The 27,873-nt window shown below is 42.0% G+C and overlaps 1 protein-coding gene across 3 annotated transcripts in view; it reads right to left on the bottom strand.

Moving 5' to 3' along the window:
- The window catches only part of JAK2 (Janus kinase 2), a 156,353-nt gene that overhangs the window by 18,052 nt on the left and 110,428 nt on the right, over positions 1 to 27,873 (bottom strand). For all 3 annotated transcript variants that reach the window (XM_027827858.3, XM_043546956.1, XM_043546955.1), the window contains 10 exons: positions 27,484 to 27,611; positions 25,706 to 25,840; positions 24,628 to 24,715; positions 16,675 to 16,802; positions 13,145 to 13,283; positions 10,882 to 11,033; positions 9,983 to 10,133; positions 9,078 to 9,214; positions 7,868 to 8,057; positions 4,594 to 4,718 (listed from right to left, as the gene is read on the bottom strand). In XM_027827858.3, the coding sequence (XP_027683659.2) occupies positions 4,594 to 4,718; positions 7,868 to 8,057; positions 9,078 to 9,214; positions 9,983 to 10,133; positions 10,882 to 11,033; positions 13,145 to 13,283; positions 16,675 to 16,802; positions 24,628 to 24,715; positions 25,706 to 25,840; positions 27,484 to 27,611 (1,373 nt within the window). The remainder of the gene's footprint in view (positions 1 to 4,593; positions 4,719 to 7,867; positions 8,058 to 9,077; positions 9,215 to 9,982; positions 10,134 to 10,881; positions 11,034 to 13,144; positions 13,284 to 16,674; positions 16,803 to 24,627; positions 24,716 to 25,705; positions 25,841 to 27,483; positions 27,612 to 27,873) is intronic.

The following is a 27,873-nucleotide window of genomic DNA, read 5'->3' as shown; positions in this document are numbered from 1 at the left end:
ATCTTGGCTCTGCTTCCCCTTCTCTCCTTTGCTTGCTCTACCCAGCCCTATTTCATCATCCTTTCTGATCCCTACAACCTGTGTGATCTTCCTCGCGCCCCCACCAGCACTCACCCTCACAAACATTCACTCTCATACTCTGAGTAGGGACAATCTATGACCAGCGCTGCGTTGAAGAAGACCTCCTTTCTGCTGTTTCTGCTCCCCAGATGTCAAACATCCTACAGGAGCAAGCAGTTTGGCTATGGTGACTATTCCTTTTGTCACGGCTGAAATAGGAGAGGGGGGAACATGTGCATAGTTTGGAGGGAGGATGGGTGAGCATTGGCCCTCCACCCCACTGCAAGCCTCAGACACACGCATAATTTGCCCCTCCACTCATAGCCCCATTGGCCTGACTAAAAATGACCCCCCCAAAAAATACAGAAGTCAAACTATGCCTATGGGAGGGGAACCAGCTATAGTCTTTTATGGTAACTAAAGAGAAAATCCTGTTTGGGCAGCTGTACCTGGTGGGAAGGAGTCGACACAGCACAGAGTGGTTTAGAAGCTGACCAATTTCAATGTATAACAGTTTGGAAACATTAAGCAAGCCACCTGTTCAATGACTCCACAGGAATCCTTTCCTTTCCTTCAATGCATCTAAAAACCATCGAAATTTTGGCTGCTGACCAAACTTTTTGGCATAAAATTTTTCCTTGCCATTGCAGGGGCCTCTCTGCCTGTGGCACATAATACTCCTGTGGGCTGTAATACTTTTGTCTAATCTTGGCCGTTGGGTGTAATATGTGGGTGCTGAGTGGTGCTGGAGGTGTGTGATATGCAGGAATCAGACTAGATGATCTGGTGGTCCCTTCTGGCCTTAACGGTAGGACTCTAAAAAACTAAACCTATGGTGCAAGAGGAATAATGTTTTGAGGATGAGCACCTCAGACGTAGCAGGTCCAGGGCCAGATTTACACCTTATGCGCCCCAGACTTCTGTCAATCTTTTTGAACAGATTTTTCCTCATTTTCTTTATACCACTAGATGGCACCATTGTGTGTCAATACTTTATTTGCTGCCAGGCAGAAGGATGGCCTGATGCCCTCAGATGCAAGCTCTTAATGCCTCTCTGTGGGTGGCACATTAACAATGTTATAGCAGCACTTTTGCCCTAAAAATCCATATATGCCCCTTCCATGACATGCCTAGTTTCCATCACAAGACGTGACATCGCTCTCAAATCCAGGCTTCTTCCATGGCTGTCCTGATTCCTCAGTCGGGCCACTGGACTGGGAAACTGGTATTTTTTCAGAATACTACCTTTGGAGCTATTTCCCTATGTTTCAGACACTGTAAATGGAAATGCTATCCTCCTCTACCTCTAAGCCTTCAGCTGAAAACAACCCCATGGTTTATAATTTATAAAATGCACAAGAGATTGATTTATTTGAATCAGAGCTGTCATAGGGGCCTATTATTTATTTGCCATGTAACACCACATGGTATATATTTGTCCAACCGTATGTCCCTTTTATTTCCATTAATTTTAATGGGAGTCATGCACATATTGAGAGGAAAGCATGGGCGGCAGTATATTACTCTGCCAAAGGGAACCTGAATCCAATGTCGCCATTATCTTTTAGCTTCCCTCAAGACAGAAAGCGTCTAGAAAAAAAATATGTCATTGGTGACAAGATCCAGCATTATATAAATCCATTGAAATTTCAGCAGGAAATAAACAGAAAAGGACAAGGAGATGTAGTTTTGAAAACTCCAGACCAATGTTTACAAAAAATGACATAACTCCTTGGATCTCTTAATGGAATACACTTTTAGACCAAAAGAACAGATGCATAAATAAAAACAGCAGGTACAAAATCTCACCCCAGAACAGTAACTTTGCCTACAGTGATTAGCTCCAATCTTTTTCCTAATTAGAAGACAGAGTCGGTAAAGTAAGATTTCTGTGGCATCTATCTCAACAACATGTTGCAGTCAGAGCCAGCTTCTGTATTCTGGCCAGGGCTTCAAAATAATTTGTGCCACCATTCTCCACCCCCGAAACATCCACAACCATCATACCCATGAGCCAAAGGGCTGCTTTTCAGAGCTGAGGAAGGGTTAGAGAGAATTCTCAGATACATTCCAAAGTTTAACTCATTTTACGTAAAAAGCATGCGTGTGGGTGAATCTATAGGTCCCACCAGCTTCCTGCTGCAGAAGTGGAGCCTGGATCCCAAGTGCTTGTTCTTTTCAACCTAATAATTGTCTTATATCAGCTATATTTGCAAAGTTCTCTCTGCAAGAGAACTGGCTAGAAGTTTAATTTAAAAAAAAAAGAAAAGAAAAGAAAAAGCAAAGATTCTCCTTTACATTTCTAGTTGCCCCCAAATCCAAGGGGCTCATAGCTGGGCTTTGTAGGGCCCGACAGGCCAGTTTTGACTGCAATGCTACTGTGTACATCATTTGTTGCTTGATCAATCTGGGCTCTTGAAGAGTTTAAATTAAATTTAAGTCTAAAGGAAAAATATTCAGACTTCAAAAAACGACAAATGGCTCCAAAGCTAGTTCAGGAGACAGCAAAAGTGCATCAAAAACTGCCCAAAGCAGGATCCAGAGGCGGGAAACTCACCCAGGGCCAGTCCCCTCCCTGTTCCGGTATCTCGCAGCACTTTACAGAACTGCACGCAGATTCCTACACTTTGCCACCACACAACTAGCTCCTGCTGCACTAACTGGCGCCTATAGAAGCATCCTCATTAGCTACAAGAAGAGCTGCCTCTGGGAGTGCTGATTTTCATAGCAGAGGATTTGTAAAGTGTCAGCTACAAGCCATGGGGCTTAGGAAATAATGGGATGGAGAAAAGGGAGGGACAGAAGAGATGGCAGGGGAGCAAAGAAACATGGCTTAAAATATTGATGTGAGAGAAAAGATCAGAAAAGGGGGAGGAATTTACATTTAAGTCACTGACGTGGGGAAGACAGACTTTTAAAAAGTCTTCTTTAAAAAAATCAATAGGAAGAAATGTGGAGCAAAAAAATAAGGGGAGATTTTAAAATGTCAAAAAAAACACAAGGAAAGACAGAAAGAGGCAGAAGAAGAGAGGGGGAAAGAGGGCTCAAGAAGAGGAAGATATGAGGATTTCTCCCATCCCATATTTCATGGCCATAGCATGGTACAGTATTTCAGACAGTAACTACTTAGTGTCTCAGTAGTTCAAAGCTGAATATATTTACCAAACAAAGAAGTAACTACAAAAAAATCCTCTCAAAAGGAGTGACTTCAAAGAGTCTTTTGAACAACCTTAAGGCCTCTTCCTGTTACTGAACAGAAAAATTCAGAGCAACAACAAAATCCTGCAGGTAAAAATAAAAAAGTGAAACTGACATTTAACCATAGCTAAATCTGCAGGAGTACAACTGGTGGCATAGTACTCACAGCTAAAAACTAGTCACAGAAGAATCTGGATGCATATATAGGAACATTCACATACACTACAATTCTTATACAAGTTTACGGTTTTGTTCCATTTAGATGTTGAAAAGATTAACTTGTTTTAGCCTTTGGCCAAAAATAAAATAAAATAAAAGGTTTTGGGTTTTTTTATTTTTTAAGAAGGAATTCTAAAATGTTTAATGAAAAGGTCAGAATTTTACAAAAATCCTGGATATTTGGTGAAATTTGAAATGTCTACAGTTTCTCCTGTGCTGAACACAATAGGTAGGGAAGCTATATTATGTATAACCCGCCTCATGAAGGAGACCAGATGAGGACATCCAAAATGCTGGATGCCTATTTGGTTCTCAGGATTTCAAAACTCATATTACATCAATACCAAGCAACAAGGCAAGCAACACAAATATTGCAATTTTGGGTATTTCTAGCAGGATTCTGGCTTCTGTGCTGGGTCTCAGGAAAACACAGCACATGCTTCTTTGCTTTTAGTGGAAAAGCATCCAGTAAAAGGCTAACACTGTGTAAATATAAAATCTTTGATTGTTTTATTATAGGTTGTGGTAATGGTACTATTATAGTTGAACAACCAGATCTTGAAAAATCTGCTAGCCCACGATGAATAGAAACCATACCTAGGTGTCATCAGCCTCTGGAAAATCTAATCTAAGCTTTTATTTAAAAAAAAAAAAAATTCTAGCCCTTATGGCTGCAAAGATATCTTTATGGCTTCAAACACAAATTAACTGGAAGTGATGGCATGCTGTCTGTCTGAGTCAGGAGACAGACAAGCTTCAGTGCCTCTGTTGCTGCTCACATCTTTATCAACTAAAGAGTATACTGGCATGTACTACAGAATGCTTTACTTTCACACAGTAAGAAGCACATAACACCAATATCTAAGAGGACATTTGACCAACTTGCTTAGAATAAGCAAAAAGGTGATTAGTTTTCAGAGATGTGGGGGTCACCCTTTGAGAAGAAGGACATCTAGTTACTCCCTACTCACAAACCAGTGTTGACAATGAAAACAAACATTCATTTGGTGAATCAGGCATTTCTAATCAATATAACAATAAACATTCTTTAGGGGTAAGCACTGCTAACAGATGGCAGGTATGTACATTGTAAACAGCATCAAAAGGTTTTCTTACCTTGCATATCTGAGACGTATATTGCAGAAGTTTCTTGTGATCCAGCCTCTCCTTGTGTTTCTGGATATAGTCTCGCAAACTTCCATATGGTAAATATTCCATTATTAATCTCAGATTTCTACGACCTTTTTAAATACATATAAAATTTAAGGTTCTATTTTTGTCATTTCTTAATACAAATAATTATATACATCTGCAAATAAATTTACTAGCAAACAGTGCTGAAAATATTTAAATAGTTCACCCTGGAGGCTCTTCTATTCTTGCTCCATCAGAACATGTGTAGTTCCTTTCCTTACATAAGTGAGTGACTAGAACAGTCTTACATAGCCTGTGTCACACCACATTCTTACTCTGTATGGAAGTAAGATGGATAGATTTGCAGTTTTAACCTTGGCCGCATCTGCACTACATGTACCACCATGGTTTTGTAACGAGGTCATGACACCCTCCTTCTCTGACCTAGTTACAATAAACACAAAGTTGAACTATGTCCACAGAGCAGAACATAACACAGTTATGTGTCAGACATCTTTGCACGTTCATACTATCACAATGCCCAACCATGTTTGTATCAGTGCATCCTGAGAAATCTGGAGTTATGGCACATCTCAGCAGGGAACACAAAGTCAGGAGGTCATACACAGAGTGCCACCAACAGCACATGGGGCAAGACACTCCATGTGGTAAGACACCCCATAGAGCTAGAAAGAAGTAGGAGTGACAATCCAGTTACACGGGTACACGCAGGGATCTCAGCCACACAGCAAATAAAACTTCAATTTTGCAATGGACAATGCACGAGCATACCACTGTATCCATGCAGAACTGAGGTGAAGTCAATAGGAAAGAGTATCATGTTAATGAACACAATATTAACACATACTTGTTCCTGTCTACATGTTTAAAATCACATTAGTAAACACCATGTATTTTTCCAGTGTAGAGAAGGTCGTAGAGAAAGGACTTCTAAAATGTGATGACTGTTTTATTTTGCAGTGCCAAAGTGACAAGAATGCACAACGAACTGAGCAAAACACATGGATTGTGTGTGGTGTGTTTGTACACATTGTCTTCTATGAATACCTAGACATCCTCTCTCACTCAAACCTCAAACTTTCACAGCTGGACACTTTTCTAGTAAAGTAAATAAATATACAAACAGATGCATTCAATCTAGAGCAAATTAATGACTCCATAATTGAAGAAACAGTTACAGGACCGACGGAGAATTCTCTGTTAGTTTGCCAGCAATTTTTAACCAGAAATACTCAAGTGCCCTATCTAGAGTACATCTTAAATAGCACAAGATTCTACAATAAATTCTGCTAAGCCCAAAAAACTGACAATGCAACAGATTTAGGCCTTTTTAAAGAGGCTTCACAGCAGACAATTTTTCTCCAACTATTTTCTAATGAAGGAGCATAATGAAAGTTGATCAGTCTCTCAGTTTTACTCTGTCCCATAACAAATCAGTTGTGAAATAAACGGCAAGAACACAGACTAAAATGAAACACTACTTCATATAGCACAGATTCAGCCCGTTGAATTCACTGTCACAGGTGGCCACTGAGTTAAATATTGTACCTGGATCACTGAATGAATATTAATACTCTCTGTGGTTCACAAACTGAGAGTGCCATACTGGCTCAGTTCATTTGTTCATGAAGTATACTACCTTGCTCCAGCGTCAGGCAATATCTGTTGCTTCACAAGAAGATAAACAAATCTCAACACTAATAATACACCTACCCACTAGTATGCAGTGCTGTGTGGTGGTGGTGGTGGGGTGGGGGTGGGGCAGGTGATTCCTTCCTGAGCACAGCGGGCTATCATTATATTATCATCATCTTTTACGAAAAGATTACTAATCGGTTTCTCTCAAGAGAAGAAAGACCTCCTTTGCAGGGTAGAATGAGAGGCCACAGACAAGCTCAACAAAAATGTTCAAAGTCTGTAGGCCCTAGGGAAAAAAATTACTCCAATGAGGCAGCAAGTGAGAGCAAATCTACTAAAATCCACCTAATCCTGGTTTTGATTAGAGAAAGGAGTGAGAGAAGTTATGCAGCAATTTAGTCCTGCTGTCTCTGAAATCAGAATTTATAAAGGCAATCTTCTCCCACATTTTCATTTACCTAAAATAAATCAAATTGTTGTCGCACTGTAATAGGACATAATCACAGAAGTGCATTTAAACTTTTCTTTAACCACTGAACATATTTTTAATTAAATACCGTGTCAGTGAATGCTTAGTAATTGTCCTTTAGCCTGCCCAGCAATGTGCATTTATCTACTTAAACCCACATTAACATAAATGCAAATTTGTGTACCTATACTCAGCTACTGCTGAAAGTTAAGCGCTGAGTCACAGCCACAATATTTACTTAAAATACATGTGAAGGTGAAGTGGAAATGCTTATTTCTGAAGCAAGAGACTATTAGTATGTCCAAAGTTATATCTGATTCATGCTTTAACTAGCACCCCCAACACAAAACAGAAATTAGTCTTTTAAAGTTCCATCTCGTTACACAGGTGAAGATGGTAGCTGCCGTCAAGTTGGTCAGCAATGTTAACAGCTTGAAAAGCTTCATTTTGGTTTGAAAACAAGGCTTTTTAGAGCAAAGACCATGGGTGAAATCCTGACGCTACCGATGAGAATGGCAAAACTCCCACTGATTTCAACAGAGCCAAGATTTCACTCCATGACTTTAAACCTTCTTACACACGCCCTGGCTATTCTCCTCTCATAAAGGAGGTCCATGAAGTGGTGAGTTTCACTCTGCTGAGACACGGCAGTGAGTCAAAAACAAAAAGTTGAAGAAATATTTAGGTTCCCCAACATTTTTATGGAACTATTGATGACTTTCTACACAGATTTTTGTCTGTACTTTACAGTGTGATTAGTTGCAAATAGTTACAATTTTTACTTTTAAAGAAGTTATCAGAGAATAGTCGTCTATAACTGCAGCAGATTAACTAGATGAAATTGTGTCCATTTGGCATAATGAAGCACTGTATGATGGACACTGATTCTTTTGCTCTGCCATCTATAAAAGCTCTGATAAAGTCAGGAAATGTATCCCAACAACATGAAAACATTTAATGAGTTCTGGCTTTGTATTGATTAATAAGCAGTGTGAGCAAGGAAGGACAAACACCTGTTAGGCATGGTCTAGATAATACTTAGTCCTGCCTTGAGTGCAGGGGACTGGACTAGATGACCTCTCAATGTCCCTTCCAGTTCTATGATTCTATGTTAAATGCTTTACATACCGGCACTGTAGCACACTCCCTTGTACTTAACAATGTTATCGTGCTGCAGGGATTTAAGGATTTCAATTTCCCTTTCAAAATCTCGTAGGTGCTCTTCTGTGCTGTGTTGTAGCTTTTTCACAGCCACTACCTCTCCAGTATTGTCTTGTAGTGGGTCATACCGGCACATCTCGACACTGCCAAAGTTACCCTAGACCAAAACAGAAACACAAACTAAAAAAGCCCATGTCACAGTCGTTTCCTAATCACCTGTGTAGGACTGCACCAGGATTAAAGTGACCAGATTTTCAAAGTGAAAAACCAGGACACCGGGGGGGGGGGGGGGGGGGGGGAAAGAGTATCGCAGGGGACAGTTTAGGTGGGATTAGGGGGAGATGTGTTTGGGAAGCAGGTTGAGGAGGTGGGAAGAAGGGGAAAGAGGATATTCAGGATAGTTCAGATACAAAAAAATAATCAGTTACCATGCCGAAGAGCTTAGGAGCAATTTTAAATGAATCTAAGAGCAGAAAATAAAAATGGAAAAAGATAGGTCTCTCTTGGTGTTAGTAACGCACTCCTGAAACATTTAACCACTCAGTGACACTAGACTCAGTGCAGAGAGTCCATCCCAGAGTTCTCTCCTGTTTCGTGATAGCCTACACAGTGACCGACAGGCAAATCAGGACAGAATGTGCATTGTGCTTATATCTGTCTGAAACCGTGTTTACACAATCTATTCCAGTAACACAAGGGTGCAGTGAAAATAATGTATAAGAAATCACCAGGAGGCAATTGAAAGGTGGGGTTCTTCCAGCCACTGAGGGCTTGTCTACACTTGAAACGCTACAGCAGCACAGCTGCGCTGCTGTAGTGCTTCCTTGAAGATGCTATCTACACCAACCGGAGGGGTTTTCCCAGCAGCAGCGGTAATTCATCTTCCCAAGAGGCAGTAGCTGGGTTGATGGAAGAACGCTTCCGTCAACCTAGTGCTGTTGGCAGGGGGACTTAGGTCAGCTTAACAACGCCGCTCAGGGTGTGGATTTTTCACACGCCTGACAGACGTAGTTAAACCGATCTAATTTTTTAGTGCAGACCAGGCCTTAGAGTTCAAAACTTCCTTCCGAGTGGCTAATCACCCATAAATGAGAACATGCAGAGTCATCTCGAAGAACCTCAGTTACACCTAAGTAACCTTATTTCTTTCAGCCAATTAGAGTTCAAAGCTTCCTACCTTGCCAAGTTGCTGTAAGAACTTAAGGTGTCTCTCTTCAAATTGCGTTGGGTCCCTGTCTTCAAATGCCCCAGAAAACCCAAGAGCACCAATCCTCATGTTTGGCAACATGTCATTTTCTGTCAATAGCTCATAATCTGGGCAAAAACAAAAACAAAAAAAAAAACAAAAAAAAAATGATGAAAGGGCAAATGTTGTCATTTTGCTGACATGCTCCCCTCTCCTCTCAATATTCTATTATGCTCTGGATAGACATAAACAGTGTATTGAACTCAGTTTCCTAAATAAATATTAGATACTATGTTGCTGCCATAAAGAATGACAAACCAGCAAATTGGAGTGACACTCTGGATGCTGCTGGGCCAAAAAAAGAGAGAGACTGGTCTTGACAGCTGACTAACAGTGACCCTTCTCTTAAGAATTTTCAAACAAGCATTTTTGCAAACCAATCCTTGCTGGTTTAACTATAACACCTACTGTGCAATGGCCCCTTTTCTAGGGGGGACAACATTCAAAAATCAGAAGGGCATTTGATAACCAGAGAGTAAGTCTGCAGGAACAGTAGGAAGTTTAGCAGTATTTATCACAGCAACTGGGAGAAAGTACAAGGATCATTGATATAATGTGCTTCACTAAGAAGCTAGGCGTGCAATCTTGCCAATATATTTGAAATAAATATTTATAATACAATGAAAATGTTTTGAGTGATCCCGACATAAAATTCACTTTTAATAGCAAACTGGAAAACAATAAAATATATTCATTATAATTTCTGTTGTTTATATTGTGGTAGTGCCTTGGACCATTGGGCATTCTGTGGACACAGAAAAAAAAACAACAGCTCCTGCCCCAAAGAGTTCACAATCTTCTACCAAAAATCCATTCCCTTTCCTTCATGAGCTTACCTGGCGTGAACAAGCTGTTAAGATCACGTATAATGGCTCTGAAAGAAAGTCTGAAATCTGGCTCATAATCCATACAGTTGTTTATAAGATTTGCTAGTTCTGTCCAGTTTGGAGCAGGAAGCTGGTGCCTATCTTCATAAAACTGTAGCTTCTAGGATTAAAGATATACAAGATGCTTTAGCATATAATAGCATTCTCAGCAGCTTTGTGACAAACATGGTATCTGTGGCAGAACAGCCATTTCTGGTTTAAACGAGAAAGGCCAATTTATTTTCTTTGCGCAGGTGATTCTGTGCAGCCTAACTAGGATGGAACAGTAAGAAAGTTTTGCCCACCTGTGGGCTGGCTGAGTTCTGTCTCTAGCTGTAAGAGCCTCATTCTGATTATGAGAGAGTGTGGATGAGTCAGAGGGGGCTAGTATCTCAGACGTTTCTCCTTCCAGGTAAGTGTCTATCCAGTGGCTCTGCTAGGAATGAGTCATTAAATGAGCTGATTGAGGGAACTATTGGGAAATTACAGCAGCCGCCGCCACAGGCAAGATTAGGCTTCTGTGATGGGTACAAGTGAGTTTGTATAAAGCTCCAAAAAGGGTTGGGTTTTGTGTTTAGGGGACTCTCCTGATGATTTTCAAGAGAGATGGACTAAATATGCCTGCAGAAAAGACCGGCAATATTACGGAGCAATAATTTTGGAAATTTTTAAAGTTGTATTCTATTTTTGGAGACATTTTTATACCTGTAAACGCTTCTGCATTGGATAATTTGGGGTTGGGACTCTCTGCAAGACCCAATGTGATACTGCACTAAAAAGCATTTTAAGGGTGACTAGAAAGTATAGTCAACAAAGAAACATGGTATTCACAGGTACAGTAACAAACAACGCTACTTGCCAATACTTACTCTGGGAGAATCCAGTGCACCAAGGGGCTTGTCTCCCCCACTGCAGATTTCCCATAAAGTGGTACCAAAACTCCACTTGTCTGTTGCTAAGCTTAGCTGTTTAGGATTTTCAATGCATTCAGGTGGGACCCAGGGTATCCTTTCAAGAAGAACTATGTAATCATGAATACACAACAGGTCACAAATAATACTGAAGTGTCTACTTTTATCTCCAAATTCTACTTAAACACATTAGAATTAGTAAAAGTTTGAATTTCTACAATTCCCTTATTTTTTTAGAATGAAATACTTCAACTCTTCTCAAGTTCCTGTTCTTCAATAATGACAGGTTTCAGAGTAACAGCCGTGTTAGTCTGTATTCGCAAAAAGAAAAGGAGGACTTGTGGCACCTTAGAGACTAACCAATTTATTTGAGCATGAGCTTTCGTGAGCTACAGCTCACTTCATCGGATGCATACTGTGGAAATTGCAGAAGACATTATATACACAGACACCATGAAACAATACCTCCTCCCACCCCACTTAGCAGGAGAGTGGGGTGGGAGGAGGTATTGTTTCATGGTGTCTGTGTATATAATGTCTTCTGCAATTTCCACAGTATGCATCCGATGAAGTGAGCTGTAGCTCACGAAAGCTCATGCTCAAATAAATTGGTTAGTCTCTAAGGTGCCACAAGTCCTCCTTTTCTTTTTGTTCTTCAGTAGTAAATGCTAAATGACACACGCACAAATGATGAACTTGTAACTAGAATGAAGTATCATTGCTTCTAATTTTAAAAGTTCATTGACTGTCTTCTCTTTATAGCCCCATGAAGCCAGATCTAAGGAATTTCTACATCGTGTTGTTGCTCTGACATGAATGCCCTTTCCCACTATCAAGAAACAGTAGTTCCCACACAAGATTGAGAGGGTAAAAAATCAGAGGCATACGCTTAGCAGTTTTCAGATGGGGCGCAACATGCTGACTCTGCAACAAGCAGCAGTGTGCACACAGAGGAATTCAACTGTTTGAATCTTCATTATTTGATCAAAACTAAAACTGATCGGGGAACAAGCTAAAAGGATACTGTCAGATCAGTTTAGACCCAAGATTTAGGATTTTTGAAATTAAGTTTACAAAAGACTGCCACCAAAAGAAATGTTGCAACTTTTAAAAAATTCAGTGGAAAGTTTATTGGATAACATCACCATCACACTACACTGCTTGCATTCCGAAGGTTGCAGCATCCTGCCACCATATATAAACTATAAAGCCAAATATGTGATTAATATATGATTAAAGCCAAAATGGATTAGTCTGTTTTCATCTTCCAAACTGAATATAGCCCTCCCACCCCCCCAAAAAAAGAGTAAACAGTATCAATGAAGACTGGTACCTTAAATTTTAAAAATACTTCCAATTTGAATAATCTAAGGTGTTATTTGTAATACGGCTAAGGAAACCTGTTTAAGAATATATGAATTTTCACCTGACAGTATCACTTTAAAAGACAAAAAAGGGGAGAACAAAGAGAATGGATACATTATCTATCCATCTAATAGTCAATAATCAGATGCATCCACTTGTGCACATTGTCCTATTACTAATATTTTTACTCCATTTGAAAGCATTTCACAGCTTGTAAAAGTGACAGAACAGCAGCATATTATAGATATATAGGTCATCATTTTCAAGAGTGCAGTGATTTCAGGTGCCCAGCCCGAGATGCGTTGGGGATGGTTTTGAAAATCAGGTCCCCGCAGTTTCAAATTGGGCACCTGAAAATCCCTGGTTACTTTTGAAAATGCTGGGCTTTCCATATGTTCTCTAAACTTCTCCACATTACTATAATAAAGCACTTGAATCCCGACCTGCAGTGACTACTAATCCAGCAGTATGCCACAAGTACAGTAGACTGAGTCATGCCACATTACAGCATGGTCAAACATCCCTTTGGTAAAGATGTTTTGCTTAGAACATACAGTAATCTGTGTTGAAATGCCAGTCTTCCTAATGCACCATCTTAACCGGTTTGTGTTCTTGTACAGACTTATTTAAAACCAAACAAAACCACCCAGCAGAAAGTTTTGACTGTTTCCTATAGCCATTTGTTGATACGATGCAGTTTTAACTGCTGTCTGGGATGGTGTTTTAGGGACTGGAGAAAGGCCGGAGGAGCTTATATCACAATAAACAATCAGTACAATGAGAGGCTGGAGGAATAAAAATACAAATATTTTCAATGTTACAAACAATAGCCCAGACAGTTGACTCCAAGACTTACTGTCTTTTGGCAAAACTGTCATGCTGATGCCAGGATCACTAAGCTTGATAAATGGAAGGTTTCCAGACTTCCTATCTTCTTCTCTGATAAGCAAGATATTTTTTGCACATACGTTCCCATGAACCAGGCTTTTATCTTCCTGATAAAGACAAATACATTTTTATGTAAATAAACAAGTAAAAACCAGAAGGCATTTAAAAGAAAGTGTTAGTCTAGGAAATTAAACAGATCGCATATGGCAGGCACAAATAAAATGACACCATTAATTCCTCTCCAACTGGTTAGAAAATTTAACTAATGGTTAAATTATGTCCATTATCTATCTAGATTTCAAATTCGGATAGCTTTAATATATGTTCTACGGCTAGGAAGATATCAAATAAGGCCTGAAGTATATTAGTAATTCAAAAAAGGCAGTAGCTTTCACTGGTGGTTAGCTATTAACATTATTAGAAGGTCATTTATATTGAGCATAGGGAGATGAAGGGGGGGGGGGGGAATGGTAGGCATGATTCCTGGAAGAAGTTGTTTTTAAGTTGGGATTTCAAAAAGAGGAGAGAATGGACCACTTGGCAAACAAAACAGGACAAAATAAGAGCTGCTTATGGAGCAGCATGAGAGAAGGAATGACACCAACAGAGTAACAGAGAAGTGAAGAACACAGTCCGGGTAGAAGGTTTAGAGGAAAGGAGGGAGAAAGTAGAAGAATAGTAGGACACAAGAGGAGAGATTAAGAAGGAGAAAAATAATGTAGACCATTGACACTAACCTCCTTGACTGAAATGGGAGCAACCTGCGTGTATCTGAGAGCAGAATTTGGCTGAGAATCTTGTAAGTGGCTAACCCTCAGATGGGACTAATTCTGTCCCCTCTTCTGCTTTCAAGTCCCTTTTAACTTCAGTAGGAATGCTGCTCACAGATCAGCCTTTAATTATAGGCAGGGCTGGTAGCACCGTCCATTATTAAGGTTGCCCAATACTTCCTATTATAAGGCCCTATGCTCAGTTGCTTATAATTTTATGAAACTTTAACTGTCAGGGATGAAATTTTTCATGCCCAATGTGTGTCTCAGGTTCAATTTTTTTTGGAAAATTTCAGCCAAAATGGTTCAGTTGTTTTTGAGAAGGATAAGAAAATATACATCACTTTGCCCATGTTAAAAAAATTAAGACATTTCACCTGAAATGCTATACTGCCTCTGCGCTTTGGAGCAGGGACTTGAAATTTGGCAGGGTGGCACGTGTGTCAGAGATGTAACTTTTGCCATCCTCATGAAAATCCACCCAAATTTTCCCAAGTTATAAGCCTTTGAAAAAAATCGCTGTTTGCACATGCAGTAAAGACTTCTTCAACATTAACAGCTAAAATCTCCACCGACTGCATCCTCACTGAGCATGCTGGAGCCTCTCACTGCTCCTAGTGCCAACTAAACTGTGCATGCATCATCCCCACAGATTAGCTGAGCATGCTCCGGCTCAGGGCTATGAACGCTCAGAAGGGCTTTCCCTGTAACTGCTACTCTGAACCGTGAAGGGGCTAAGATGGGGCTGGGAGCTAGACCTGAAAGCAGGGCCTGTCTCTCCTATGCCTCAATGACCCTCACTGCTGGCACCCAGGCAGCACAGAGGGGGAAGTCATCCGGATTGCAAGAGAGAAAGGAGTAGATTGGGACAAGGAGTCTGGTGAGACTGGGACTGGAGGAGAAAAACCGGGACTGGGAGTTGGAGGGGGAAACTCGGATTAGTTGGGCAAGAAGCCTGGGACTGCATGTGGAGAGGAGGAGAGATTCTGACTCTGAAAGAAAACTGAGAGCAGGAGATGGCTGGGGAAAAGAAGACAGGGACTGGGATGAGAAGCCTGAGGAGTAGGGCCATGGATTGGGAAGGCAAGGAGACTGGGACTGACACAAGTAGCCAGGGGTGAAAAATAGAAGGGACAGGGACAGGTTGATGGGGATGGGGCAGAAGAAATCAGCTTGGTGGAATGTGCAAAAATCTGTGCCCACTAGAACAGACTCCCCTCCAGAGCCTGGAATGGAACCCAAGACAGCTGAGTCTCACCAGTTCTCTGGTGCTGGCAAATATCTGTGAAACCCACTATCAAGGTGAGTGTCTCATCTCCCTTTAGTGCTGGTTCACACAGAGGATGACAACCTACTAGTGGTATCAGTTACACCATTAACTCTAGTGCCAGATGTCTGTCAGGTGGATCTAAAGATTCCAGTCCTACTGATGAACCATATGATGGAATTTCTGTTTTTTCAGTTTGCTTTCTTTAAAAAAACTTAGGAAATCATATACAAAAGGTTATGCTAGAAGAATATTATTAAGGTTGCAAAGTCAAACACTCAGAAGTTAGGAAATACCAGAATTAAGGCTGCCTGTGCAACCTTAATTCAGCTCCCTTATTTGTATGCATTATGATATAGTCTTTAATTACATGATCACATACTTTTTTCCCCACAGGACCGCTGCTTCATTTAGTGAATAGGATGCATCTGCTCTGGGCATGAATCAGGACTTCACAGTAAAGGAGGCTGCTTTTCGTAGGACCTCTGCCCCATTTGTTGCAGAAGTTGGAAGGTGTGTAGTGAATGAGGTAGGGGATTACAGAAAATAAAGGGAGGGTCTCGTGGTTAAGACAGTTGAATGCTGCCCTAGTGGACACTTTTGACCTTTATCTCTCTGTGCCTCAGCTTCCCATCCATAAAATGGGGATAAGGATGTCGTGAGGATAAATTAATTAACGTTTGTGACGCACTTAGATACTATGCCAATAAGCCAGTAGCGGGCAACCTGCGGTGCGCACACGGCCTGTCAGGCTAATCCGCTGGCGTGACTGTCCACAGGCACGGCTGCCTGCCGCTCCCAGTGGCCGCGGTTCGCCTTTCCAATGGGAACTGTGGGAAGGTGTGCGGGCTGGCTGCTGCTTCCCGCAGCTCCCATTGGCCGGAAACAGTGAACTGTGGCCACTGGGAGCTGCGGGCAGCTGTGCCTGTGGATGGTCAATGTAAATACTGTCTCACAGCCTGCCAGCGGATTACCCTGATGGGCCGCATGCAGCCCGTGGGCCTCAGGTTGCCTACCTCTGCAATAAGTGCTACAGAAAAGCCCATGACAAAATTAATAATGCTGTCTTCAGAGTTGTATATGAATAGTGTGCAGTAAATTAGGCCTAAGTCCACACATTGAACAATAAGGAGAAAACAAAATATTGAATTAGCTTCTCATTAACTGAACAATGTCCATTGTGTGAACTGAATGAGGCATGGATCCTGTGGAAAAAACAGTATGTGATCATGTAATTAAAGACTATCTTCATGCATACTCACAAAGGGGCTGAACTAGGTTGAACAGGCAACCTTCATTCTGGCATTTCCTAACTTTTGAGTGCTTGACTGCATAATAATGTTATTTTAATGTAGAGAGTGTGTGTGTGCGTGTGTGAGAGAGAGAGGGGGGGGGGTATGGATAATAAACCATAAGCATATGAATTTGACTATCAACTAAAAAAGAAAAAAATTGACTTACCAGAAAATGCATGGCCAATGCCAACTGTTTGGCAACTTCCAATTTCCACAAGATATTGATAGAATTTTTGTTCTTTTTCAAATATGTGTCCAAGGATCCGAATCTGACATACTCCTGCACCAGGATATCTGATTTAAAGTGTTTAAAAGGTAAACAGACTGTTTAATTTTTCATTCTTGTTTTATAAACGTACTGCTACTACAGGTGAATTGCATCATACGCGCATTTAACTTCTGCGAATTCAACTATACGCGCTCGGCAAAAAAAAAAAAAAAGAAAAACAACAAGATACCTGTAAATAGTGCAGGCAATTTCGCCCACCATTCCACTCAATAAGCATATGCCCCGGAGTGAGCATGAGATGGGAGACATGAATCTGCTGTTCCCTCAGTTGGTTTCAGTTCCTGCGTGCCTCTCATAGTGTGAGCATCTCGCCGCACTGAGTGCGATTCTAGTGTTTAAAGATACGTATTTTTCTTACATGGCCCCTAAACACAAGCCAACTACTTCATCTGGTGCTCAACCGAAGAAACAGCTATCTGTTCCAACGCTGGAGGAAAAACTGGCTGTGTTGGACTTATTGGGAGATGGTATGTTGGTCTCCAACATGGCGCATAAATACGGCCGCAACTAATCTAGCATCCATGCCATCAAGATTCGAGAGAGAGAAATTCGTCAAGCCGTTGCATCAAATGCCCCAATAACTGCTAAGCTGATGAGCCAGGTGCGTGATAAGACTTCAGTGAAGACTGAAAAGGCATTAAACTTATGGCTGGAAGACATGAACCATAAACGTGTGCCTATCGATGGCAACACATTGCGAGAAAAGGCTCTTAGCCTCTACGTGCTGTTCAAACCTCCCGCCAAAGAGGGACAGCCTTCTGATGAGGAGGAATTCAAAGCCAGCCAAGGTTGGCTTAACAGTTTTAGGAACCGCTTCAACTTCAAAAACATGCAGACTACTGGTGAAGCTGCATCTGCCAATGAAGAGGCAGCAAAAACCTACCCCGAACAATTAAAGAAAATCATAGAAGAAAAGGGCTATCTTCCAGAACAAGTTTTTAATGCTGACAAGACTGGGCTCTCCTGGAAAAAAATGCCCAACTGCACTTACATTTCAAAATCAGAAGGACAAGCCCCTGGCTTCAAAGCAGCTGAAGACCATGTGACTGTGTTGTTTTGTGGCAATGCAGCTGGGCATTTAATAAAGCTGGGCTTGCTCTACAGAGCTGCAAATCCCCGTGGCCTAAAAGGCAAGAACAAAAATCTCCTGCCTGTGTTCTGGCAATCAAATAAAAAGGCTTGGGTGACAGCAGCATTATTTCTGGATTGGTTCCACAAGTGTTTCATTCCGGAGGTCAAGCGGTACCTCGAAGAGAAAGGACTTGACTTTAAAGTGTTGCTGATCATAGACAATGCTCCTGGCCACCCTGCAGCACTCCAGTTTGCGCATAACGACGTTGAAGTCATCTTTCTCCCCCCCAATACCACCTCCATCCTCTCGACCAAGGTGTGATTCACTGTTTCAAGGCCACGTGCATGAGGCTTATGTTCTCATGGAGACGTAACGCTATGGAAGCTGATCCCAATCTTAATGTGATGGACTGTTGGAAGTCCTACAACATTGTCGATTGCATCACTTGTATTAAACAGGCAATGGATGCAATCAAGCCTGAAACAGTCAATGCATGTTGGCAAAACCTATGGAAAGAATGTGTGAATGATTTTAAGGGTTTCCCAACCATTGACAAAGAAGTGAAACGCTATTGTTCAGGTGGCCAGGCAAGCAGGTGGCGATGGCTTCATCGACATTCTTGAGGAAGAAACTGAAGAATTAATTGAGAACCATAGAGAAACACTGACTAACAAAGAGTGAGAGGAACTGATAAAATCGTCTACAGAAGACGAAGATGACGACGAAGAACAGGAAGAGCCAGCAAGCTGGAATCTTCATAAATTTGCTGAAGTGTTCCAAGCAGCGAAACACCTGAATGATTTAATTTCTGAATACGATCCCTCTAGGGAACGAAGCCTCAAAATCACACGTAGTATTACGGACGATTTGAGACCGTAACAAGAAATGTTTGAGCAGCTCAAGAGACAACAGCGACAGTTGCTGATCACCATGTTTTTCAAGGAAAAACAACCAGCAGCAGATGAGCCTATGCAAACAACTTCTCGAGCTGAACCAGAGCCAACCACTTCGTCTACGACTCGCTCTCCGTCATCTGGATCAACATCAAGCCCTGACGACCCCCTGTAATTACCCCCTGTAATTAAAAATACAGTACTATAAAATTATATTTTGCATATGTACTCTATTATATACTGTACATTACTGTATACATTATACATATTACTGTACAGGGTTGTATACACAAAACCATGTACAGTATACTGTACTTTATGGGCAATTTAAGGGATTTTCAAGGGTAATTTTGACTATACGTGATTTTCGCCTTATGCGCGGACTTTAGAACTTAACCCCCACATAAGATGCTACTCCACTGTACTAAGAAACAGATCCAATTTTAACACACACCCCCGCCGCCTTGTGACAATAAAAGTAATGTGGTTTCAAGTTAGCAGCATAATGTATAAGTGTATCAATGTCCTATTGCATTAATAAAACAATCATTTCAACTCAGTCACATTGCAGTTGTTTACAAACTTTCTTCTTTTTTTAAAATCTAAAGTTTCATCCTGCTGAATTGAAGTGTTGTTGGTTCTGCTATTGAAACACATTCTTTGTTGGAACAACAGAAGTTCCCCTCTGAAAACAAACTGTGCTAACAGCTTATCTTGTGTAGCACAGCCATAAGAAGAGGCCCTTTCCCCACAGCCTGCCTGTATTAATCTGGCAACACTTGCCTAAATAGTCTTCTGGTCAAGGACCCAGGAAGCCAGCTGCATGGTTGCCACTGTTTCAGTGGTTTATTTTTTTTAGAAACAAATAATTTTAAGTGAAGTGAAATAACCCTGAGCTTCTGCTTTCAATTGTATTCATGTTCCTCATTTGGACTCCAAACACAATGAAAACTATTGTAATCACAGTGTGCTTCCTGCTTTATAACGCAAAAACTGGCTTGCAACTTAGTCTTTTAAAGAACATGCAGTGTTTTCAGAACTATACAAAATAAATTTTACTCAGATCTGTAGCAGACTTATCTGAACTAAATGTAGTTGTTGCTAACATAGGGGACTGGCCTCCTCTCAGTAGACTAAGGAAGTTACATAAGTAAATCTCCCAGGTCTTTAGAGGTAAATAGACTACAGAGTCTAATTATGAGTTTAAAGATGAATTACTATACTTATAAACAAGCTATCTGAAGATAAAATTCCCTACTGATACAGTACATTATACAACCATTGAAGTGTGTATGCTAACACCACCACAAGTGAACTGGGAAATCAAGGAGAATATTTACTGAATATTAAGATACAGCTACAAGAATGCTATAGCCAGGGTGCTTGGAAGTATAACAATACATATGTAAAATTATGTTACAAAATGTGAAAGCTAATCACAGAAATCCCAGAAGGTTTCTACTTCTATTTTCCAAGGACAAGCACACTTAAAGAAGACAGATCATGTAAAACATTTATGTTTTAAGTAGAGGCATAATAGTAAAAAGGGATATAGGGTGTGTTATCAGAGCAATATAAATAGGTAAAGTCGGCTCTACCAATCCTTACCCTCTCTTGCAAGAAAACCTGCTTCTGTTCTTAAGAACTTTAGAGATAAACTATGTGTATATGGAGAAGTTTTAAACTTTGTCATTTCAACATTTAAGAAATAAACAAAACATCTTTGTGAAATGTATTCTTACAGACATGTTAGATAAATGCAAAGCTCTAACTACAGCATCTAATGCTATTGCTATGTAAATGGTAAAAAGCTTTATGTACGAGCATGGAATCTAATAACCTTGCTAAAGTAGTATAAAAAGCTCTGTATTTAAGTACAGAATATTTATATTATTGAGGAATTAATTACTGGCAGTGGCAAACCCTCAACCAACTGCAGAAGACCAGAATAATCTTTCCAAAGTCAACAATTTTTAATTATATACGTTCAAGACTTTGTAAGAGTTATTTAAATTTAAGAAGACTGTTCTGACAACTAAAAACTTTTCTATTAAAAAAGAGTATATGGACTATTTGAAAAACAGAATTTAATTTCCTGTCAAACGCTAAAAAAACTGAAAGACAATCTCAGAAAATGGACTGAATAAAAAGAGTTAAACCTAATTTTAAAAGTTATCTGGAATAGATCTTTCCTGTCCCAAAAAGCACAAAGGCAGAAAGAAATGCTGCACTTCAGAAGCTGAAGGTGTCACCTAAGCCGACCCCCAAGGTATGAAGCCAATCAAAGAGCAACAGCAATCAACTTTGAATCTAAACAAGCCTGAAAGAGGAGTGTTTTCCTATAATGTCATGAAAATTGGAAGGAGAAGGGTATAAAAACTTTGAAGCGAGCACCCTTTCTCTCACACATACCCTCGGCTATCCCGCTCAAAATAGCATTCCACAAGCAAGCTGCCATAGACAGAGAAGACTCAAGAATAAACCAACCCAAGGATACCTCTCCGAGCCTTCAACATTGACTGGCAAGAGAAAGGTTTCAGAGTAGCAGCCGTGTTAGTCTATATTCACAAAAAGAAAAGCTACAGCTCACTTCAGCTCACGCTCAGAAAAATTTGTTAGTCTCTAAGGTGCCACAAGTACTCCTTTTCTTTTTGGTGAGAGAAAGTTAACTAAGACTAAGGGATTAGCTTTAAACTCTTGTAATAATTTTATTGGGATATGAAAACGCTGGTGTAACTTATATTACTGTTTCTCCTATGCAGTGTAGTTGTAGCCATGTCGGTCCCAGGATATTAGAAACACAAAGTGGGTGATGTGATATCTTTTATTTTTGATCCAATACAAGATATTACCTCACCTACCCTGTCTAACTGTTTCTCCTGTTAATCACCAGATGGTTAGACCAAGTATTCCTGGACAAGAGGCTAATTTGGGGAAACAATATACTTTGGTCTTAACTTATCAAGAGAAAAGCATCCCCAAAGGTGATTGACTCTAAAGAATTTAATCTCTGTTAAAAGCTCTGTATGACTATCTGTGGAGAAGAGTTTGTAATAGAAGCCACTAGTCTATCACTTGTATTCTGTCATTTGTATTGTTTTGCTTAATGTTTGTTTTCCTTTCTTTAATAATAAAACAAACATAGTAAGTGATTGTGATTATTTTTCTTGGTCTTGATCATGGTAGTCAGTAAGGTACATTTCCCCCTCCCTTCTCCCCCCATGCGACTAAGAAGCGGGAGTCACATCCCTTAGTTGGCAGTAAGAGAAACGATTAGTAAGAGCTGGCCTACCATTTCTTGTTTCTCTGGACTAAATACTTTTAGTAATTATTAAAATAAAATTACTTGACATCCAACAATTTAAAATGATCCCTTTCCACCCCACAAAATGATGTTAAAATAACTTTGAGAATCAAACACAAACAGAAGGGCTACTGTTCTCAACCTGCGGAGTCCTGCCCTCCTACACTGCTAAATGGGATAGTGGGTCCCAGTATAGGAAAAGTTGAGAACCATTGATTTATACTATTTATTTCATGTTGTTTCTCTCATCATGAAAGCTCTAGCCAAGCTGCAAAACAAGGATAAGGCTTTTTTGAGCAGTCAAGGAAAATATATGGGCATTTACATTTTATGATGCAGATAAGTAGGATTTAGGATCTTAAACAACTTTGCTTACAAAATCATTGCAGATCCCCTTTAACTGAATTCAGGAGACATCTTGCAGAATGTTGAGCTCTTCATTACTCCCATGATCAAACAAAAAAAGGATTCCGACACTTACTGTTATTATAAAATGTTTTATTTTGTTAAAAAATGGGAATCATAGAAAGAAAACAACACGATGCTAAAATAACTTAGAAAAGCCATGTGAAAAAAACAAACAAAAACCCAAAGTTTATTTAGCAAAACCTGTCCTCTATGCCTATGGTCTGAGTAAAAGGAGTGGAAGGTAAAAAATGATCCCAAGATAAGGGATCTACTAACACTAATCTACCTTAAGACAATATACGCATACAAAAACAGGAGAATTAGCTGATATAAAAGCCTGGCATATGAGGGAATACATAAATAAAATCTAGAACAACAATCTGAAGTTGCTTTAAAAAGGTTACTAAGGACATGCTACATACCCATATACAGTTCCGAGGATGATTTTTTACTGGAGGGAAGGAAGGAGAGGGGCAGAGTTTCTGTTGAAGTAATGGGCCACATTTTCAGAACTGGTTGCCTAAACTACTCCTTCCAAAATTGTATTTGTCCCTACAAAACCAGCATTTGGTCATGTGCAAAGGGTAACAGTCAAGACTTTTTGCAGGGCAAATGGTAATTTGCTTGAACAATAAGGCACCTATGCTCACCACTGATCACTATGATACCACTGCTCACCACTGATCACTATGGACATGCAAATGCAGGTGGACAAATTGTAGAAACCATTTTGTCAGCTGATTTTGAAAAGCTGGCTCTCAAAAGCCTTTGCCAGTCGCGACAGATGTATTAGCAAATCCTTCACAAAGGTTACACTGCATATTCCCACAACCCTTGCAAATTTCCGATGATGCTTGCTGATGTCACTCCTGAGTGACAAAAAATTAAAAATTCTGCACCAAAAAATAAAAATTCTGTACACAATATTTTAAAATTCTACAAATTTTATTTGTCAAATAAACGTGGAGGCTCCAGCATGGCATTAGGGAGCGCAGGCCACTGGCTGCACAGAGGTGGGAGATCACTGTGCAGCTCCCCACCAGGACATGGACCCAGTGGTGAGGCTGACCCAACCCTGACACAGCAAGGACTGGGCCTGCCCCAAAAACACCCCAGGGCCCTGAACCTCCATGTGGGCAGGCAGGCTCAGCAAGGCAGGATCCAAGTGTGGAGGGGCTTAATGGGGGGATCCATATGTGGGTTGAGAGGGTTCTATGAGGGGCAATCTGGGTGCAGGCGGATCAGTGGGGGATCCACGTGCAGGGTGGATCTGGATGCACAGGGGCTTGTTGGGGGGTTCTGGATGCAACAGTAATGGGACTCTGCAGGGGGTACAGATGAAGCTGGTTGGGTCTCAGCATGGGGGGGGGGTCTGGGTGTGGGGGGTATAGAGCTCAGCGGGGGGGGTCTGGGTGTGGGGCCTCAGTGGGGGGTTCAGATGCTGGGGGAGTTGGGCTCATTTGGGGGCGGGGGGTTCTGAGTGCATGGGGGGTGAGGCTCGGCAGGAGGATCTGGGTATGAGGAGGTCTGGATGCACAGGGGTTAGGCGGATGGGGCAGCAGCTCCCTCTACAGGGATCCTTCCCCCTGGAGCTGAGGAGTGATGGGTGCAGGAAGCAGGGGGAGTTTGCAGAACTTCCTGCAGCCAGGGGAAAAATCTGGCCGTGGGTCTGACCCCACCCCAGATGCCACGCAGGGGAAGAGGAAGCCCCATCCTTCCCAGCCCCAGCCCAGCTGGGACTAGCAACTGAGCACAGCGCAGGGTAAAAGCCACCAGCCAGGTCTTCCCCAGCCCGACCTCCTGCCCCACAGTGATTTACCTCTCTGCTGGCTGCCCTGAGCACCCAAAACATACTGCTTGGGAGGGTCACATGACCGCTCTTGTGGCTTCCCTGTCAGAAAGTCATTTTTCTGCAGGGAAGCAAAGAAATCTGCCGGGTGGGGGGGGAAGGGAGGGGCATAAATTCTGTGCATGCACAGTGGCACAGAATTCCCCCAGGAGTAACTGTCACTCTTTCACATGAATGCCTGCTGAGCCACCCCTGTACGACTAGGATGTAAATAAATTTCGCAGCAGGCTTTTACACAATATCAGGAACAGAAACTGTAATGAGAACTGCTTGAAATTATATAAATATATTTGAATTTACTTACTCTCCTCTCCACAGACACAAACTCCATAATTTAATACCAAGTGCTTGTAAGAAAGCTGGCTCATCATGCTTGCTGCCTCAAAGAAAGACTACAAGTGCAAGCCAGAGAGAATGATAATCAGTGGAGAAAAATCAACTGTTAAATTATTTGGAATTAAACATATTAAAACCACCCACATTTTCACATTGCTTTAATTCCTAACTTACTGCAAGGATATTGCATAACTGATTCCATTTTATTGGCTTCTGCAGTGACTTTTTTTAGTAACTGTTTTATCCACAGTGCACACATGGTTTAGTCAGCAATCTAATTTATTGGTGACAGGAAAAACATCGGTGGACAAGAATGCTTTATACATACAGAAAGCAAGCAGCGCTCATAGGGAATCTCTTTTAACCTATGGCAGATATCTGAACTCCACAAAAAGATGGCCATAAACAACAAACAGAAGGTGGTTAACTGCTCAAAAATTTTGAACTAGAGTATTTCATTGCATTTGCATGTAGTGTATTGGATCAAATATGAAATCTGGAGCCAAATTCTCTCCCTGGATCTGGTCCCTTTCTGCTGCCCAGGAGGTGCAAAGGACCTTAACACTGGCCATATTTGGTCAGCTGAGAATTCTCCCAGTGGGGGACATAGGGAGTGAAGCTCTCAGAAGGTGTGAAGCCATAACAGCTGGCCCTTGCAGTTTCCCTGGTCCAAAGTGTACAGTACCAGGGGCAGAAGTGGGCATAGCTGGAACACCGCTGTATTCTGGGATTTCTCAACATGCGGATGTGGTCCCTTGGGGACCACTGTCAGATGGTGTAGGTTAGTTACAGCAGTCCCTAGGCCAAAGCCTGAGGTGCAGCCGTGCAAGGCAGAGAAGAAGAGAGCCTTCAACTGGCTTCCTAACAGCCTACTTGCTTCTCCTGCACAAAATTACGCTTGGTGCAGGAAAGAATCTGGCTCTGGATTAAAACTGAACTGTAATTGTCTACCATATAACACCATCTTAAGTTGCTCATGGTAACAAAGAACAGTAACTGTTTACAGACAACAATCAATAAACATATTACCCAAGAACCAGACAAACCTCAGAGTAATTTCTGTGCACTTTATCCAGCACTTTTAAGAGGACTTCAGTTTGATGTAGCTCGCCATAGTCTCCCACTTCTTTCCTTACACCTTTGAAAATTTTAGTAAAGGTGCCCTGCCCAAGGCTCTCATTCTAAAAAATAAAAAAGGTAGGGGTAACAGGGAAGGAGCAGTCAGACAACTTTCTCTGCCAATTCTGATCACTTAAAGTCCTCCACAAATAATGTACGTGGAAAACCTTTAAAGCTACTACAATCAGTTCAAGAGTCTGATGACCAGGAGTAAGGAATACTGGAAAGAGTTTACCTAAGTATTTGATTAGATGAAGGTCTCACCCCCCACCCCCTTTGACTCTTTGGGGATCTCTGTGGACAGGTGGTTGCAAGAACCCATAGGGAAGGAAACTGGATGCTGGGAGTATAAAGAATTTGGGCCTCTGCGGGTAGAGAAAACAGTGGGTGATGCAATAAAAAGGAAAGACATTTTTATAAAAACAAAAACTTTGTTTATTACTAAAGCAGAGGTGGGCAAACTAGGGCCCGCGGGACCGTCCTGCCCGGCCCCTGAGCTCCTGGCCCAGGAGGCTAGCCCCCGACCCCTCCCCTGCTGTTCCCCCTCCCCCGCAGTCTGAGCTCACTGCGCTGCTGGCTCAATGCTCTGCGAGCTCCTGGGGCAGCGCAGCTGCAGAGCCCGACCTGACCCAGTGCTCTGTGCTGCGTGGCGCGGCTCCCTGTCCTGGGGCAGCTGCGTCGCCAGCCACCGGTGCTCCAAGCAGTGCGGTAAGGGGGCAAGGGGGTTGAATAGAGGGCAGGGGAGTTCAGGGGGTGGTCAGGGGCCGGGGGTGTGGATAGGGGTTGGGGCTGTCAGAGGGCGGGGAACAGGGAGGTTGAATGGGAGCAGGGGTCCGGGGGGGGGCAGTCATGAAGGAGAGGAGGGGTTGGATGGGGCAGCAGGGGGCAGTCAGGGGACAGGGAGCAGGGAAGGGTGGATGAGGCAGGGGTCCCGGGGGGGGCAGTCAGGAAGGAGAGGGAGGGGTGGATGGGGTGGCAGTTAGGGGCAGGGTGTCCGTGGGCAGTCAGGGGAGAGAGAGCGGGGGAGGGAGGGGGGATGGATGGGGCAGGGGTTGCCAGGGGGCCATTAGGGGGCAAGAAGCCGGGTCGGATAGGGGTCGGGGCTGTCAGAGGGCAGGGAACGGGGGGTTGAACAGGAGCAGAGGTCCCAGGGGGGCAGTCAGGAAGGAGAGGTGGGGTTGGATGGGGTGGCGGGGGGCAGGGTGTCCGAGGGCAGTCAGGAAGGAGAGGGGAGGTTTCAAGGGGCAGGGGGTCCGGGGGCGGTCAGGGGACAGAGAACCGGGCGCGGGGGGGGGGGGGGGGGGGGGGGGGCTGTGGATGGGGCAGGGGTAGCCGGGGGGACATCAAGGGGCGAGAAGCAGGGTGGGTCGGATAGGGGGTGGGGGCTGGGCCATGCCTGGCTGTTTCAGGAGGCACAGCCTCCCCTAACCGGCCCTCCATACAATTTCAGAAACCAGATGCGGCCCTCATGCCAAAAAGTTTGCCTGCCCCATACTAAAGGGACACCCAAATTTCTGCCCCTGTACTAAAGGGACACCCAAATTTAAGACTTTTTTTTTAAACTGTAACTAAAGAACTACTGTAGCAAAATGTCTTGCTGCAATTAAGGCTATTTTAAATGGCATACAAACAGGAACTAGATTTTCAGAACTCTGTGTGCAACTGTTCATGAAAATGGCCAGAGAGATGCAACTGGTGAACTTACAAATATCAAGTCCTCGTTCCGGATTTTGTGAAAGACCATTTGGTTGACATTATTGTGTCTCTGCAATGCGGGCGATGTAGGTACATCAGAAATACCATTGCTCCTGAAGACTAGAAGATTTGACTTATCTGGGTGGGGAGGGGAAGAAGATGAGAATGGAAGGAAAAAAAACAAACAAAAACCAGAAAACATCTCTGTTAAAGACTTTTATCACAATGTTGTTTCAAAAGAATTATTAATTTAAGGTGTAAATCTCCTGTGATAATCTGGATACCATAGCAGGGAGAGAACAATCTGTTTAATAAATAACACATACAGGACTTAATCAAACAAATGTCAAACCTGGACCTTTCTGACTAGAGATAACATTCTGGTTCTCTCTCTTCTTTC

Source organism: Chelonia mydas, chromosome 5 (assembly GCF_015237465.2).
Source record: "Chelonia mydas isolate rCheMyd1 chromosome 5, rCheMyd1.pri.v2, whole genome shotgun sequence".
NCBI classification, from domain to species: domain Eukaryota; kingdom Metazoa; phylum Chordata; order Testudines; family Cheloniidae; genus Chelonia; species Chelonia mydas.
The sequence above is the reverse complement of the archived record's forward strand: the minus strand, read 5'-3'. Positions and strand labels throughout refer to the sequence as shown.